At 40.2% G+C, this 12693-nt stretch overlaps 1 protein-coding gene across 4 annotated transcripts in view; it reads right to left on the reverse strand.

The window, feature by feature from the left end:
• Positions 1-12693, reverse strand: part of foxk2b (forkhead box K2b) — a 111880-nt gene that overhangs the window by 17288 nt on the left and 81899 nt on the right. For all 4 annotated transcript variants that reach the window (XM_067456323.1, XM_067456325.1, XM_067456324.1 and 1 more), the window contains one exon: positions 852-1043. In XM_067456323.1, coding sequence (XP_067312424.1) covers positions 852-1043 — 192 coding nt within the window. The remainder of the gene's footprint in view (positions 1-851; positions 1044-12693) is intronic.

A 12693-nucleotide genomic window follows, 5' to 3' on the forward strand; every position in this document is an offset into this window, starting at 1 on the left:
AGAGAAGTAATTGACGTTAGTTTTCAGGAAATCCATGATGTGAAGCTAACGCTGTGTAAACAGAAGATAGAGACGCTTTGATTAAACATGACGACAATAAACACGACTGCAGCAAAATATGGTGTATTTGAGTTCTTCAAGCCGTCAAGGGTATTTTCATAATAACAAAGTGTATTATAATGCAGGGAGCTAAAACATGTTATTAAACGTTGTCTTTAGTTGAACAGGTTTATGTTCGCTTCACTAGTTTGTGAAGATGTTTGACTCGTGTTGCTTTTTCAAACGCACGTTATAAGGGACTCGCAGACGGAGCAGCGTTTATCACAGAGTCGCTCTTTGCTAACACACTGGGCATTCATTTATTTAATTAAAATCGTTTTCGATTAATCGTGCAGCCCTAATCACAACTCAAAAAAAAAAAAAAAAACACCACTGCATATATTATATATTTTACACACACATCGCTCAACCTTTCAACCTGACGGTGTGTGTGTGTGTGGAGCATGTTTTTGTGAAATATCAGGACACAAATGTGTATAATGCCATAGGTCTGACACAGGTATTACAGGAGAGGGTGAAATATGAGGACATTACCCATGGCCCCACTTTACAAAAGGCTTATAAATCACACAGGAGGAGCTTTTTTTAGAAAGTAAAAATGCAGCATGTTTCCTGTGATCGGTAGATTTAGGGATAGGGGCTATGTGTGTGTGTGTGTGTGTTGGGTAGGTTTAGGGGCAGAGGCAGTGTAAGGGGATAGAAAATATGGTTTGTAAAGTATAAAAACCATTACGCCTATAGAATGTCCACATAGGTCACAAAAACAAACACGTGTGTGTGTGTGTGTTTACCTGATGGTGCCGGTGGGCGAGGGCAAGGGGCTCATGAGGTGAGCGATGTTATCGGGAATGTTGATGGTTAAAGGGGAGATCTGGGGCTGAACCGCTTTCACCGGAGACTCCGGCTCCCTCTTCTCACGCTTCACGCTCGCCAGTGCCGTGAACGTGATTTTGATGTTCGTACTGGGGAACCGAAACGTGCACCTGAGAAAGAGAAAGACAATTTGTAACTAAGGAGATGTAATCCTCATGCATTGAACAAGCATCAACATGAACCCAGAAACATGACCTGCAGCCAAAACAAAGATTCACGCTCCTAAAAACACACGGGTGGAGCGTGTATGGTGTGGAAAAGAGGGCGTTTGACATTTAAAAACGGTCTGAAGTGACAGTACTCATTTACTTGAGAATGTTATAAAACAATTAACGCAGAAATACGCATAAATGAGGTCCAGCAAATGAGCTGCAGTATGGAAAGTCCGTTACCTGCAAAACAAAAACCACAGAAACAGTTTTGTTTGGACATGTTTGCATGACCTTATGTGACCGGTCGGTTTAATAAGTGTAACTGGTGTACGATTATTAGATGCATGCAAACACCCTCGATGCGCTTTAAACATACGTTCATTTATGACCAAGATCACTGTGGTAATAAAGCTCAGGAGATTAAGTAGCTCTCCAAGCAATGCTAAAATTAACCAGCCCTTGATGAACTAATATTCAGTCTCAACACTAACAGCCTCAGGAGTAAACAAGTCACCTCATCCACGAAAACATGACAGAACACGGCTCACACAGAAAACAGGTATTTTAGCCTTGCAAATCATGATGCACGATTAAAAAAAAAAAAAAAGTACAGCATTACTTAAAAAGAAGAAAAAGACACTATGTTCAATAAATAACATTAATAAAACACAATTCTTCCTAAATTAATGCAGTAGAAAATGCACCAAAAAACAATAAACTGCAACATTAGCATACATTTAAGAAATATGGATGCCATTAAAGGTGCACTATGTAGGATTTTTGCAGTAAAATACCCCAAAACCACTAGGCCGGTGTTATATATTTTGTTCAGTTGAGTTCTTACAATATCCCAAATGTGTTCAACTATTTGTAAATTGTGAGAAAATTGCTATTTTAACCGAGGACCGGGACGTGTCAGCATAGGGTTTGAGCGAGTCGCCTGTCAATCGCGTCATATCTGCGCTACCCTCGGTTTTATTCTGGAGGAGCGCTTTACTCTCAGCAGTGTGAACAACATGTCACAGCAGCGCTGAGTGAACGCACAGAGGAACGTCATAACATCATTTAAAACACACTTAAATGTGTCTGATATGATAAAAAGAGCTGCTTTACCTGACCGGAAAAGGCGGAAGTGCGCACGCCCGGCGACTGTGTCCCGTCCCGTCATAATAAAAGTCCCGGTATTCACGAGCCGTGTGTGTTTGTGTAACAATCGCTCCAGCGGCCATGCTCAGCTCCACAACACTCGCTCCTGCTCTGCTTCACTACAGTAACGTTAATAACCGCATCCATCAACATGATTTCTGCCCGAGTCCTATTTTCCTCCGGCTGTGAGGTGAAGACCACATGTCCCAAGATGCTGCGCTCACACTTGGCGTCATCAAACTACGCCTTTGCTTAGAATAGGCGCCCTCCAGTGGACGGAAAGCTGCATAGTGCACCTTTAATTGCGGAAACAATTGTTATAATGGGAATTATGTAAATTGGCATCCCTCGTTTCACTGAAGATATCAAGCTTCTAATAATAAGTCTCATCTAAAACTTCCGCAAGGATATTAATTTAAAATGTCATGCATTCTAATTTCCAATTCAGGTTTTAATTGTAATTGTTCATTAAGTCATTTTATAGGAAAAAGCAACTAGAGATGCACCGACATTTTGGCCGCTGATATTTATCGGCCGATTTCTGATCAATTTACAACCATTGGCTGTAGCTTGGAAAAAGGAGAATATTTACTTTAAATCATTTAGCAGACGCTTTTATCCAGACCATTTTTATATATAAATAAGCAAACAGAAAAATGAATAAAATAGTTAAGTGCTAGTCTTTATTGGTCAGGTGCAGCTGGAAAAGATGTGTCTTAAGATGCTTTTTGAAAAATGGCGACAGACTCGGCAGCACGAATTGAGATCGGCAGGTCGTTCAACCAGGTGGGAACGGTCCAAGAAAAGGTCCGTGAGAGCGATTTCGTGCCTCTTTGGGATGGCACCACGAGGCGTTGTTCATTTGCAGAACACAAGCTTCTGGAGGGTGCGTAAGTCTGAACAAGCGAAATAAACGGATGGTTTATTAATGAACTGCGTGAAGGCTCTGAGCTGCATAACGTCTGCTGCATTATCCAAGATTATAATGTAATATTTCTGCTGCGCTGCTGTCTGCGTTTTTAAAATAATAATGATACTACTGTACATAAGTTTCATAAGGAGTAATTTCTGCGACGGACACTGAATACCACGGTCAATAAATAAATAAAACGTAGGTCAGTCACTTAAATCAAACCGGGATATATATGCTAGTGTCTGTGAATATTAAGCTGCAGGATTCATGTTTAAATATGAATCGTGCATGTTTCTGTGCGTCTCTGCATGAATGAATGGCGAGGTTTCATTCCCACGCACACACACAGTTTTTCAGCCTCTCGATATATGAGGACATGAACCTCACCTCAAGTCACTTCATGAGCATTTTTCCGTTTCATTCAACAAAATCTATCGCTATGTCATAAACACACACACACACACACGTTTGATTTTGTGACATATGGGGACATTCCATAGGCATAATGTTTTTTATACTGTACAAGCCGTATTTTTTATCCCCCTACCCCTGAACCTACGCATAACACACACACAGCCCCTAAACCTACCCTTCACAGGAAACTTTCTGCATTTTTACTTTATAAAAAAAAAAACTCCTCCTGTGTGATTTATAAGCCTTTTGTAAAGTGGGGCCATGGGTAATGTCCTCATATTTCACCCTCTCCTGTAATACCTGTGTCAGACCCATGGCATTATACACATTTGTGTCCTCATGTGTCACAAAAACATGCCCACACACACAAACGGCAAACCGTCACCATAAAGGTTCAGTTAAACAAAGTAATTGTGACAAATATAGAAGAATTTAGCTACGTCTCAATGGAATAACAACATATAATTTATACTGTCGAGAATATTGAGTGTTATTTAACATTGGTTTACTTTATTTCTGAACCTGAAAACTGTTAAACTTCCCTTTAAAGCACTGTTTATTTCAAATGTATATTGTTCTGCTGTATTTTTGTTGGCCTGTTGAATGTTTAAGGGATCCGGTCTAGGTTCATTAGAAATTATTTGATAATGCAGCAATAAACTAGCTAGAAGGCTGTAAGTTAATGTATGTTTTTTTTTTTTTACTTCGCTTAATTACAACATGATCAAAACACTATAATTTTAAACTTTGTCATTAAAATAAAGTTAAAAAATATAGGGCAAGTGACAAATATCGGTAAGTAATTGTTTGTTAATGCTACACTGTGTGATATTTCCCCCATCTAGCGGTGTGAAGGTATATGACCAGGGCTCTACGCTAACTTTTTTCTTGAGGAGCACTTGTGCTCCTAATTAAAAAAAATTAGGAGCACAGTCAAAAATGTAGGAGCACATTCTAATCCATCAAACACATTCCAATTATATCCTTCCCATTACAGGACGATATTTGTCCTTTAATGTCCAGGGTCATTTTTACCATTATAAGAGCAATGTTTTCTAATCTTATTAAATGTATGCATCATCTGTCAATTTCTTAAATTCAACATAATTCTGACATTATATTATCATTAACTTCTGAGAGTACAGCACAAATACACACAAAAAGCAGAACTGGACTTCATACTATCAAACACCTATGCATTTAATGCATGAGTTAATGTTGTATGAATGTTTTACATATACGTTTTTGAATTTAGAAATATTAAACTTTAAAAGTTTAATATTTTAAATAAAAAAAGTCCATGCAAAGTATAAATATGAAAATAAAAACCGCAAGTAGGTGGCGGCAAGTCATTCAGTCAATAGTTCAAAACACAAGATTCATTTGAATCGAATCGCTTGGGGATGCGAATCAGTTCTGGTGAGGCTTTGATTTTCACAAATAGAAAATGTTGTGGCTAAAACGTTGTTACTTAATATCAACTTGTCTATTAGATTTTTGTACGAGATCAGTATCACACATGCAATCATGCCAATACTCGGAGCTATAGCAAGCCGTAACTTTTGGCGCTCTGGCGCTTCATAAACAGAACCGCATGCGTCTCGCGGAAGAACATTGCAGCCGGATCTACTTCTCTCTGTTTGTGGTGAGCATAGACCGTAAAAAAGGTGGTGAGTCACGCAAATATTGTGCTAATCCGCAGCGGGAATAATTTATTTTGTGTGTAACGTTACAGTGATTCAGAATAAGACAAAAACCCGGTTTGGAAAAAATCTTCATGATATACTCGCTCATTATATACATTTAGTATTTTTTTTAAACAGCATGTGTGATAAAGATTAACTCAAGGGCTTTTTAAATGTATTATTAATACATTATTGTTTGATGGCATTTATGCCCCAAGCATCCGCTAATTTCTGGGCTTGCTTATGATAATCCAAACGTGGTATTTCCAGTTAATTTTGATTTGGCTGATAAACAGCGCGAAGCGTCTGGTAAAGTGCGCATGGCTGCGTCGTCAGACTCGTCACACATGTTTCACTTCAATCGTTGTAAACAATCGTTGTTTGAAGTGTAGTCTGTCGCACACGTTTTTGCACTTTTTCTGCTGAGTGCTGACTGAAGGCATGAAAAGCAGTTGATTGCAGTAGGAAACATAGCCTAACAGTTTCTCAGTGTTGATTCAGTCAGTGTTGTAGTTTTTATTCCGATTGTACACATCCATCGGGTCACTCGCACCGGTGCGCCTAAATATTTTTTCACAGTCGCACGCAGTAATTTTTAGGCGTAAATGCGCCCAAAATGGGCGTTATGTAGAGCCCTGATGACCATCCAGCGAATATTAGTTTCTGTTCCTCTCAGTTCTGATTTCGTTTTAACTTCTACGGTGGCTGATTTAGTCCAAGATTAACATGGCAATCTCCCTCTTCACATTCGCCACGGTGCCATCGAGTGTTAAAACGCGAAGCTTTAATTTACGGGTATGTCCCTCTTTGGCTAATGTACTTTCAAGATGGAGGAGCAACATGGCGACCGGCATTCGAACCCCTCACCCGTATGTATTTTCAATGGCATATTATAAACTTACGAGAATACTTTATTACTTGAAAGAAGTAAATATACATTAATGAGCACATCTACTTTTGAAAGAACTAAGTGTTTTTAGCTAAGAATCAACTAAAAAAGTTACACAGTGCAGCTTTAAAATCAGGTTGTTTCTCATTTAATTGGGTGTTTTTATTTAATTCGCTTTTATTCAATTGCAAAGCTAGCGTTCTTACCATGTTCAATAAATAATAATCCAATGCATTAAAAAAAAAAAAAAAAAAATCACAAGCCATTATTTTAAATAATTGAGCAATTGTTAATAAATATTAATTACCCCAAAAAAGTATCCTTCCAGCATTTCGATTAAGCAATCATAACTTCAAGTTGTTCAGTCATGACACTATTACTGCAGCATTTTAATACCCTCATCATTTATAAACAACAAGCCGTTAACCTGACAGGAGGACAAGAAAAAGAAAACATTTCTCAAAGCACACAAGCGAGAGTTCAGAGACGGTGCGCTACGTCTGATGGAGAGATTTTCCTCCACGGCGGATAAGGGCCACCTCTCTCCATTTCGACGTTTTTGGTCCATATGGTTGGCACTGGGTGGCGTGTTTTTGTGCCAAGCCTTGTACTAAACTTTGCGCCAGGCCCCTGCAGACCTGCCACACACACATACACACACCCAGCGTCTTCAATTATCCCAGAATGCAGCGGAAAACTATCCTGTTTATTCACTAACAAATGAAAGGAGGATTCAATCCTGCTCTTGTTCAGAAACAGAGACGACATCCGTACGTGTCTGGAATAAACACAAACCACCAATATTAGGACTTAGCTTTAAGGAAATTAAAAGAGATGCTGATCTAAAATCAGTTTCAACGCAAAGATAAGATCCTTCAGGCTGCAAAATACAATCTGATGCTATATTTTGATGTATTCCGGCAAAATTTTAAATGTCAACTGTTCATAAACTATCTTTGTTGAGTTTTGTTTTACGCATTATTTTGTAGCTTTTCTGCCATTGACGAGTCCAAAAAGAAAAAGCAAAACTAAAATTTTCCATGCCAAATTAAACTGATGCTTTTTATCTAAATGAGCATGTTTAATTAGTTGTTGTTCCTTTGCAAACTCCCACTTTAATTTTTTAGTTAACGGCAATAGTTTTCCTTCTCATTTTCGATTTTGATCAGGATTCACTAATGAATAAAAAGAAGAGTTTTAATAAAAAAAAGTTTAAAAAAAAGAACAGCATTTATTCAAAATAGAAATCTTCTTTAACAATATAAACCTTTACTCTCACTTTTTTTTTAACCAATTTAACACATTCTTGCTGAATAAAAGTAATCTCTTTTCCAAAAAAATAAAAAATAAAAAGGAAAAAGTTACAGACACCCAAATTTAAATGATAGTGTATACAGTCCCTGACAAAAGTCTTGTCGCTTGTGTACAAATTGACCTAAAGTCCCGCTGAAATATATTTCTAATCAAAAATTTTTTTACAAGAAATGGCTCATTTTTATCCCACCAGCTTTTGTGATAATATTTCAGTGAAAAACTAAACTTTCAAAAAGTATTCTAATATTCACAGCTTGGTAAAGCCCATTGAGTCAATTTTTGCAAAGACATAAGTGTTGTCTCCTTGTCATATGAGCTTCACCTGTGACTAATAATGGATCAATTAGGTCTCAAGTGTGTATAAAAAGAACCCCAGTACGCTAGACCTTCACATCAACTGCAACTAGACCTCTGCAAACATGCCTAAGATTCACCCTGAGACTAACGTTTTGATTATCAAGAGGCTGAAGACCAGATCCACTGCTGATGTGGCAGACACCTTCAATGTGTCTCAGCGTCAAGTACAGAGGATTAAAAAAGATTTGAAGAGACTGGAGACGTTTTTGACAAGCCCAGGTCAGGCAGACCCCGCAAAACAACTGCTAAAGAGGACCGTTTGTTGGCTCGAAAATCCAAGGCCAGCCCATTTTCCACTGCAGCAGAGCTCCACGAGACCTGGTCACCTGAAGTCCCTGTGTCAACCAGAACAGTTTGTCGGATTCTGTCTCGAAATGGCCTCCATGGTCGAATCAGTGCCCAGAAGCCAGCACTAAACAAAAGACAATTGAAAAACCGTGTGGCATTTGCCAAGGCCCACAGCCTGCTAAAAGGATGGACGCTGGAAAAGTGGCAGAAGGTGGATTTTTCAGATGAATCTTCTGTTGAATTACACCACAGTCGCCGCAAATATTGCAGGAGACCTACTGGAGCCAGAATGGATCCGAGATTCACCCAGAAAACAGTGAAGTTTGGTGGCGGAAAAATCATGGTCTGGGGTTACATCCAGTATGGGGGTGTGCGAGAGATCTGCAGGTTGGAAGGCAACATCAATAGTCTAAAATACCAAGAAATCTTAGCTACCTCTTATGTTCCCAACCATAAAAGAGGCCAAATTCTGCAGCAGGACGGTGCTCCATCGCATACTTCCATCTCCACATCAAAGTTCCTCAAGGCGAAGAAGATCAAGATGCTCCAGGATTGGCCAGCCCAGTCACCAGACATGAACATCATTGAGCATATGTGGGGTAGGATGAAAGAGGACGCATGGAAGACGAAACCAAAGAATATTGATGAACTCTAGGAGGCATGCAAGACTGCTTTCTTAGCTATTCCTGATGACTTCATCAATAAATTGTATGAATCCTTGCCAAACCGCATGGATGCAGTCCTTCAAGCTCATGGAAGTCATACAAGATATTACATTTGGATCTCACAGCACCACAACTTAATTTGCTGACATATTTTTGTATTTGCAGTAAATTTGTTCAATTTCTGTATAGACGTTTTTTCTGTGAAAATTATTTATTTCAGCGCATTAAACATCATTTGGGAGGGTTTTAGCTTTTCATATGAGCTATTTTTAACACCAATGAATTAATTAAAAGTCAGGTTAATATCAGGAATTTCTAGAAAATAGATAAGCGACAAGACTTTTGTCAGGGACTGTATTGTTACAAACAATTTCTACTTTAAATACATTGTTCTCAACTTTTTATTCATCAAAGAATCCTGAAAAAAGTATCAAGTTAGAAAAATATTAAGCAGCACAACTATTTCCAAAATTTATAATAAATCCTCATATCAGAATGATTTCTGAAGAATCATGTGACACTGAAGATGCTGAAAATTTAGCTTTGAGCTCAAGAATAAAATGTATAAAAGCGTATTAGCCATTATTTTAAATTGTAATATCCCAAAATATTACCTTTTGTCTTCTGTATTTTTGATCAATGTGCACGTTATAAAGGAATGCACAGTGTCCTCAACAGCCCTGCAGAAAGGAAATTCAACTGAAATCACGTTAAATCGGGTGGTTTTATTCAAGATTACGCTACAAGATCTTTATTGAAATATTTATTCTATATATCCAAATTCCCAGAATTTCGCAACCCTAATGTTGATTCATGTTTGTTAATGAAAATACAATTGTTTATCATTTGTTTGTGTTCGTTCATGAACTAATATCAAAGAAGCTTTCTGATTTAAAATAAATAAATGTATTAGTAAGTGCTTTGATTAACATTAAACTGATTCTATAGAAGATTTGTTCATTGTTAGTTCATTCTATCATTGTGTTTATTGTGAAGTGTTACCAGACCTGAAACCTCAGTAGAGGGCAAATCTGCTCTTAATTAGAGGCTGAAGTCAAATGTGGCACAAACTAGAATAAATAATTAACGTATAAACAAACAAAAAAAGCAACATTTTCCACATCCAGCAAACGATAAGAATACCACCACATAATCTGACAGATAAACTCTGGCCCTTCTGATGTCTGCTACTGTCAAACACATCAGTGAAGGTCCATTCAGACCCACAGCAGTCATAAACGGGCAGCGTGTCTCTCAACATCTGCAGGACATTACAGCGGTAATGAGTCCGTTCCTTCAGCTCATGGGGTCGAATTCTTGCGCTTCAAACAAGAGTTTGATGTTCTACATGACAGCAATTGACAGGAAAATCCTCTCTGGTGTAACCACAACATTCACTGAAACTACAATGCAAAAACAACTCGAAATATTCACGATTTAAGTTCGTATGCGAAATTTACGCACGTCAAAAAATGTATTTGACCTCACGTTATGTCAATCACGCTTGCACACTGCCTCTGAAACTTTCGTCTGTCAAAAAAAAAAAATTCGGAACAGGTTCGATTTTCTGCGTTTTCGCATCCGTAAAAACGCATTTTGACAACTCATAGCCACCGTACATATTCTAGCAAAAATACTACACATATTATTATATCACAGCTATAATTATAGCACACCAAGTCTCTGTAAAGCTGTGTGTGCTGTCAGAAAAAAAGGTACTTTGCTGTCACTGGGGTGGTACCCAAAGCTACAAAACCAAAAAAGGTACTACTATGCACTCTTAGGGTGTACTCACACTAGGCACGGTTGCCATGAACTGGGCCCGAGTACTATTGGCCTGCACTCACATAGGGTTTCAGCATTCGTGTCGGAGCACGCTTACGTCATTATGGTGCGACGGTTTCGGGTTTCAGCATGCGTGTCGGAGCACGCTTACATCATTATGGTGCGACGGTTTCGGGTTTCAGCATTCGTGCCGGAGCACGCTTACGTCATTATGGTGCGACGGTTTCGGGTTTCAGCATGCGTGTCGGAGCACGCTTACGTCATTATGGTGCGACGGTTTCGGGTTTCAGCATGCGTGTCGGAGCACGCTTACGTCATTATGGTGCGACGGTTTCGGGTTTCAGCATTCGTGCCGGAGCACGCTTAGGTCATTATGGTGCGACGGTTTCGGGTTTCAGCATGCGTGTCGGAGCACGCTTACGTCATTATGGTGCGACGGTTTCGGGTTTCAGCATGCGTGTCGGAGCACGCTTACGTCATTATGGTGCGACGGTTTCGGGTTTCAGCATTCGTGCCGGAGCACGCTTACGTCATTATGGTGCGACGGTTTCGGGTTTCAGCATTCGTGCCGGAGCACGCTTACGTCATTATGGTGCGACGGTTTCGGGTTTCAGCATTCGTGCCGGAGCACGCTTACGTCATTATGGTGCGACGGTTTCGGGTTTCAGCATGCGTGTCGGAGCACGCTTACGTCATTATGGTGCGACGGTTTCGGGTTTCAGCATGCGTGTCGGAGCACGCTTACATCATTATGGTGCGACGGTTTCGGGTTTCAGCATTCGTGCCGGAGCACGCTTAGGTCATTATGGTGCGACGGTTTCGGGTTTCAGCATGCGTGTCGGAGCACGCTCACGTCATTATGGTGCGCCGTTTTCGGGATAAACAGGAAGAGCGGCGCTCTCTGAACACAATTGAGTCCATCGCTCTGTTTTCTTTGTGGATAATTTTGGGTCGTTTGGTCCATGGTGGTCCACAGCCCTCTCACAGCCTGTTGTTAAACAGATGTGTCGCCTTAGTGGCGCGAAAATGTTCACGTAATCGTGCTGCTCGTATTATGAGGTTTGCAAGGTACCAGCTGAAGTGCAGCTAGGACTTTGCAGCTTTGATTACGGACTCCAGCACGGTTAGCGCTCACACTGCATGTGAACCGCGCCCGAGTCCAACTGATCCGTGCTCTGGCCCACCTCTTCCAAGCGGGCCAGGGCCGGCTAATCGAGCCGCGCCCGGGCACGGTTCGGAGCACTCACACTAGTCAATTCGAACCGCGCTTTGGTAGTCAAACGCACTCGGGCACGGTTCAAACTGGCTAGTGTGAGTACACCCTTAAAGTACTGATACGTACCTTTTAAGGTACTGATATGTACCATTTAGGGGTGAGTAAGGTACAAAGATGTACCTTTTCATTTTTGTACCTTAGGGTACAGCACTGTGCCTTTTTTTCTGAGTGTGTGTGTGTGTGTGTGTGAGAGAGATCGGATCCATAGACATACTGCCAGTCTCTGTTCGAGATCAAATTAGTGGTCTTCTTTTTAATATGTGGGTCCAGTATCGCTAGCAAAGCATCAAACTGAGCACCGACACTGAGGGTGCGTTCACACTTGTAGTTCGGTTCGTTTGGTTCGTTTGGTCCGGACCAAAAAACAAAAACAAACATAATAGTCCTGGACCGTTTAGCGTTCACACGGGCATTTTTAACAGCGAACCTAAAGTTACCGAACCAAAGGCACAGGGAGACGCTCACAACCTGATTGGTCGGCTTATGACGTAGGAGCTCGTTTGCCGAACATGCAAAACAATGCTGTGTGCAGATTACACGCGCGGGCATTTTATGCGTGTACATATGGCATTATTTTTTACCAGAGAACTCATGAAGAGCTCATGAAATGTTCACAACATTCAAAACAACGGTGTGTGCTGGATTAAACGCGGTCATTTTATGCGTGTAACACATATGGCATTATTTTTACCCGCTGAGAACTCATGAAGAGCTCATAAAATGTTCAAAACATTCAAAACATTCAAAACAGCAGCAGGATTTCCTCCGTTGTGCAGAAAAGAGTCGGGCGTCTCTTATGCAAAAGGGACGGCCGTTCTGTCGTCTGTACCTGCTAATAATGGGCAACACAGGAACTTTGATGAGAAGAGCCAGGTA

Source organism: Pseudorasbora parva, chromosome 2 (assembly GCF_024679245.1).
Source record: "Pseudorasbora parva isolate DD20220531a chromosome 2, ASM2467924v1, whole genome shotgun sequence".
Lineage (NCBI taxonomy): Eukaryota > Metazoa > Chordata > Actinopteri > Cypriniformes > Gobionidae > Pseudorasbora > Pseudorasbora parva.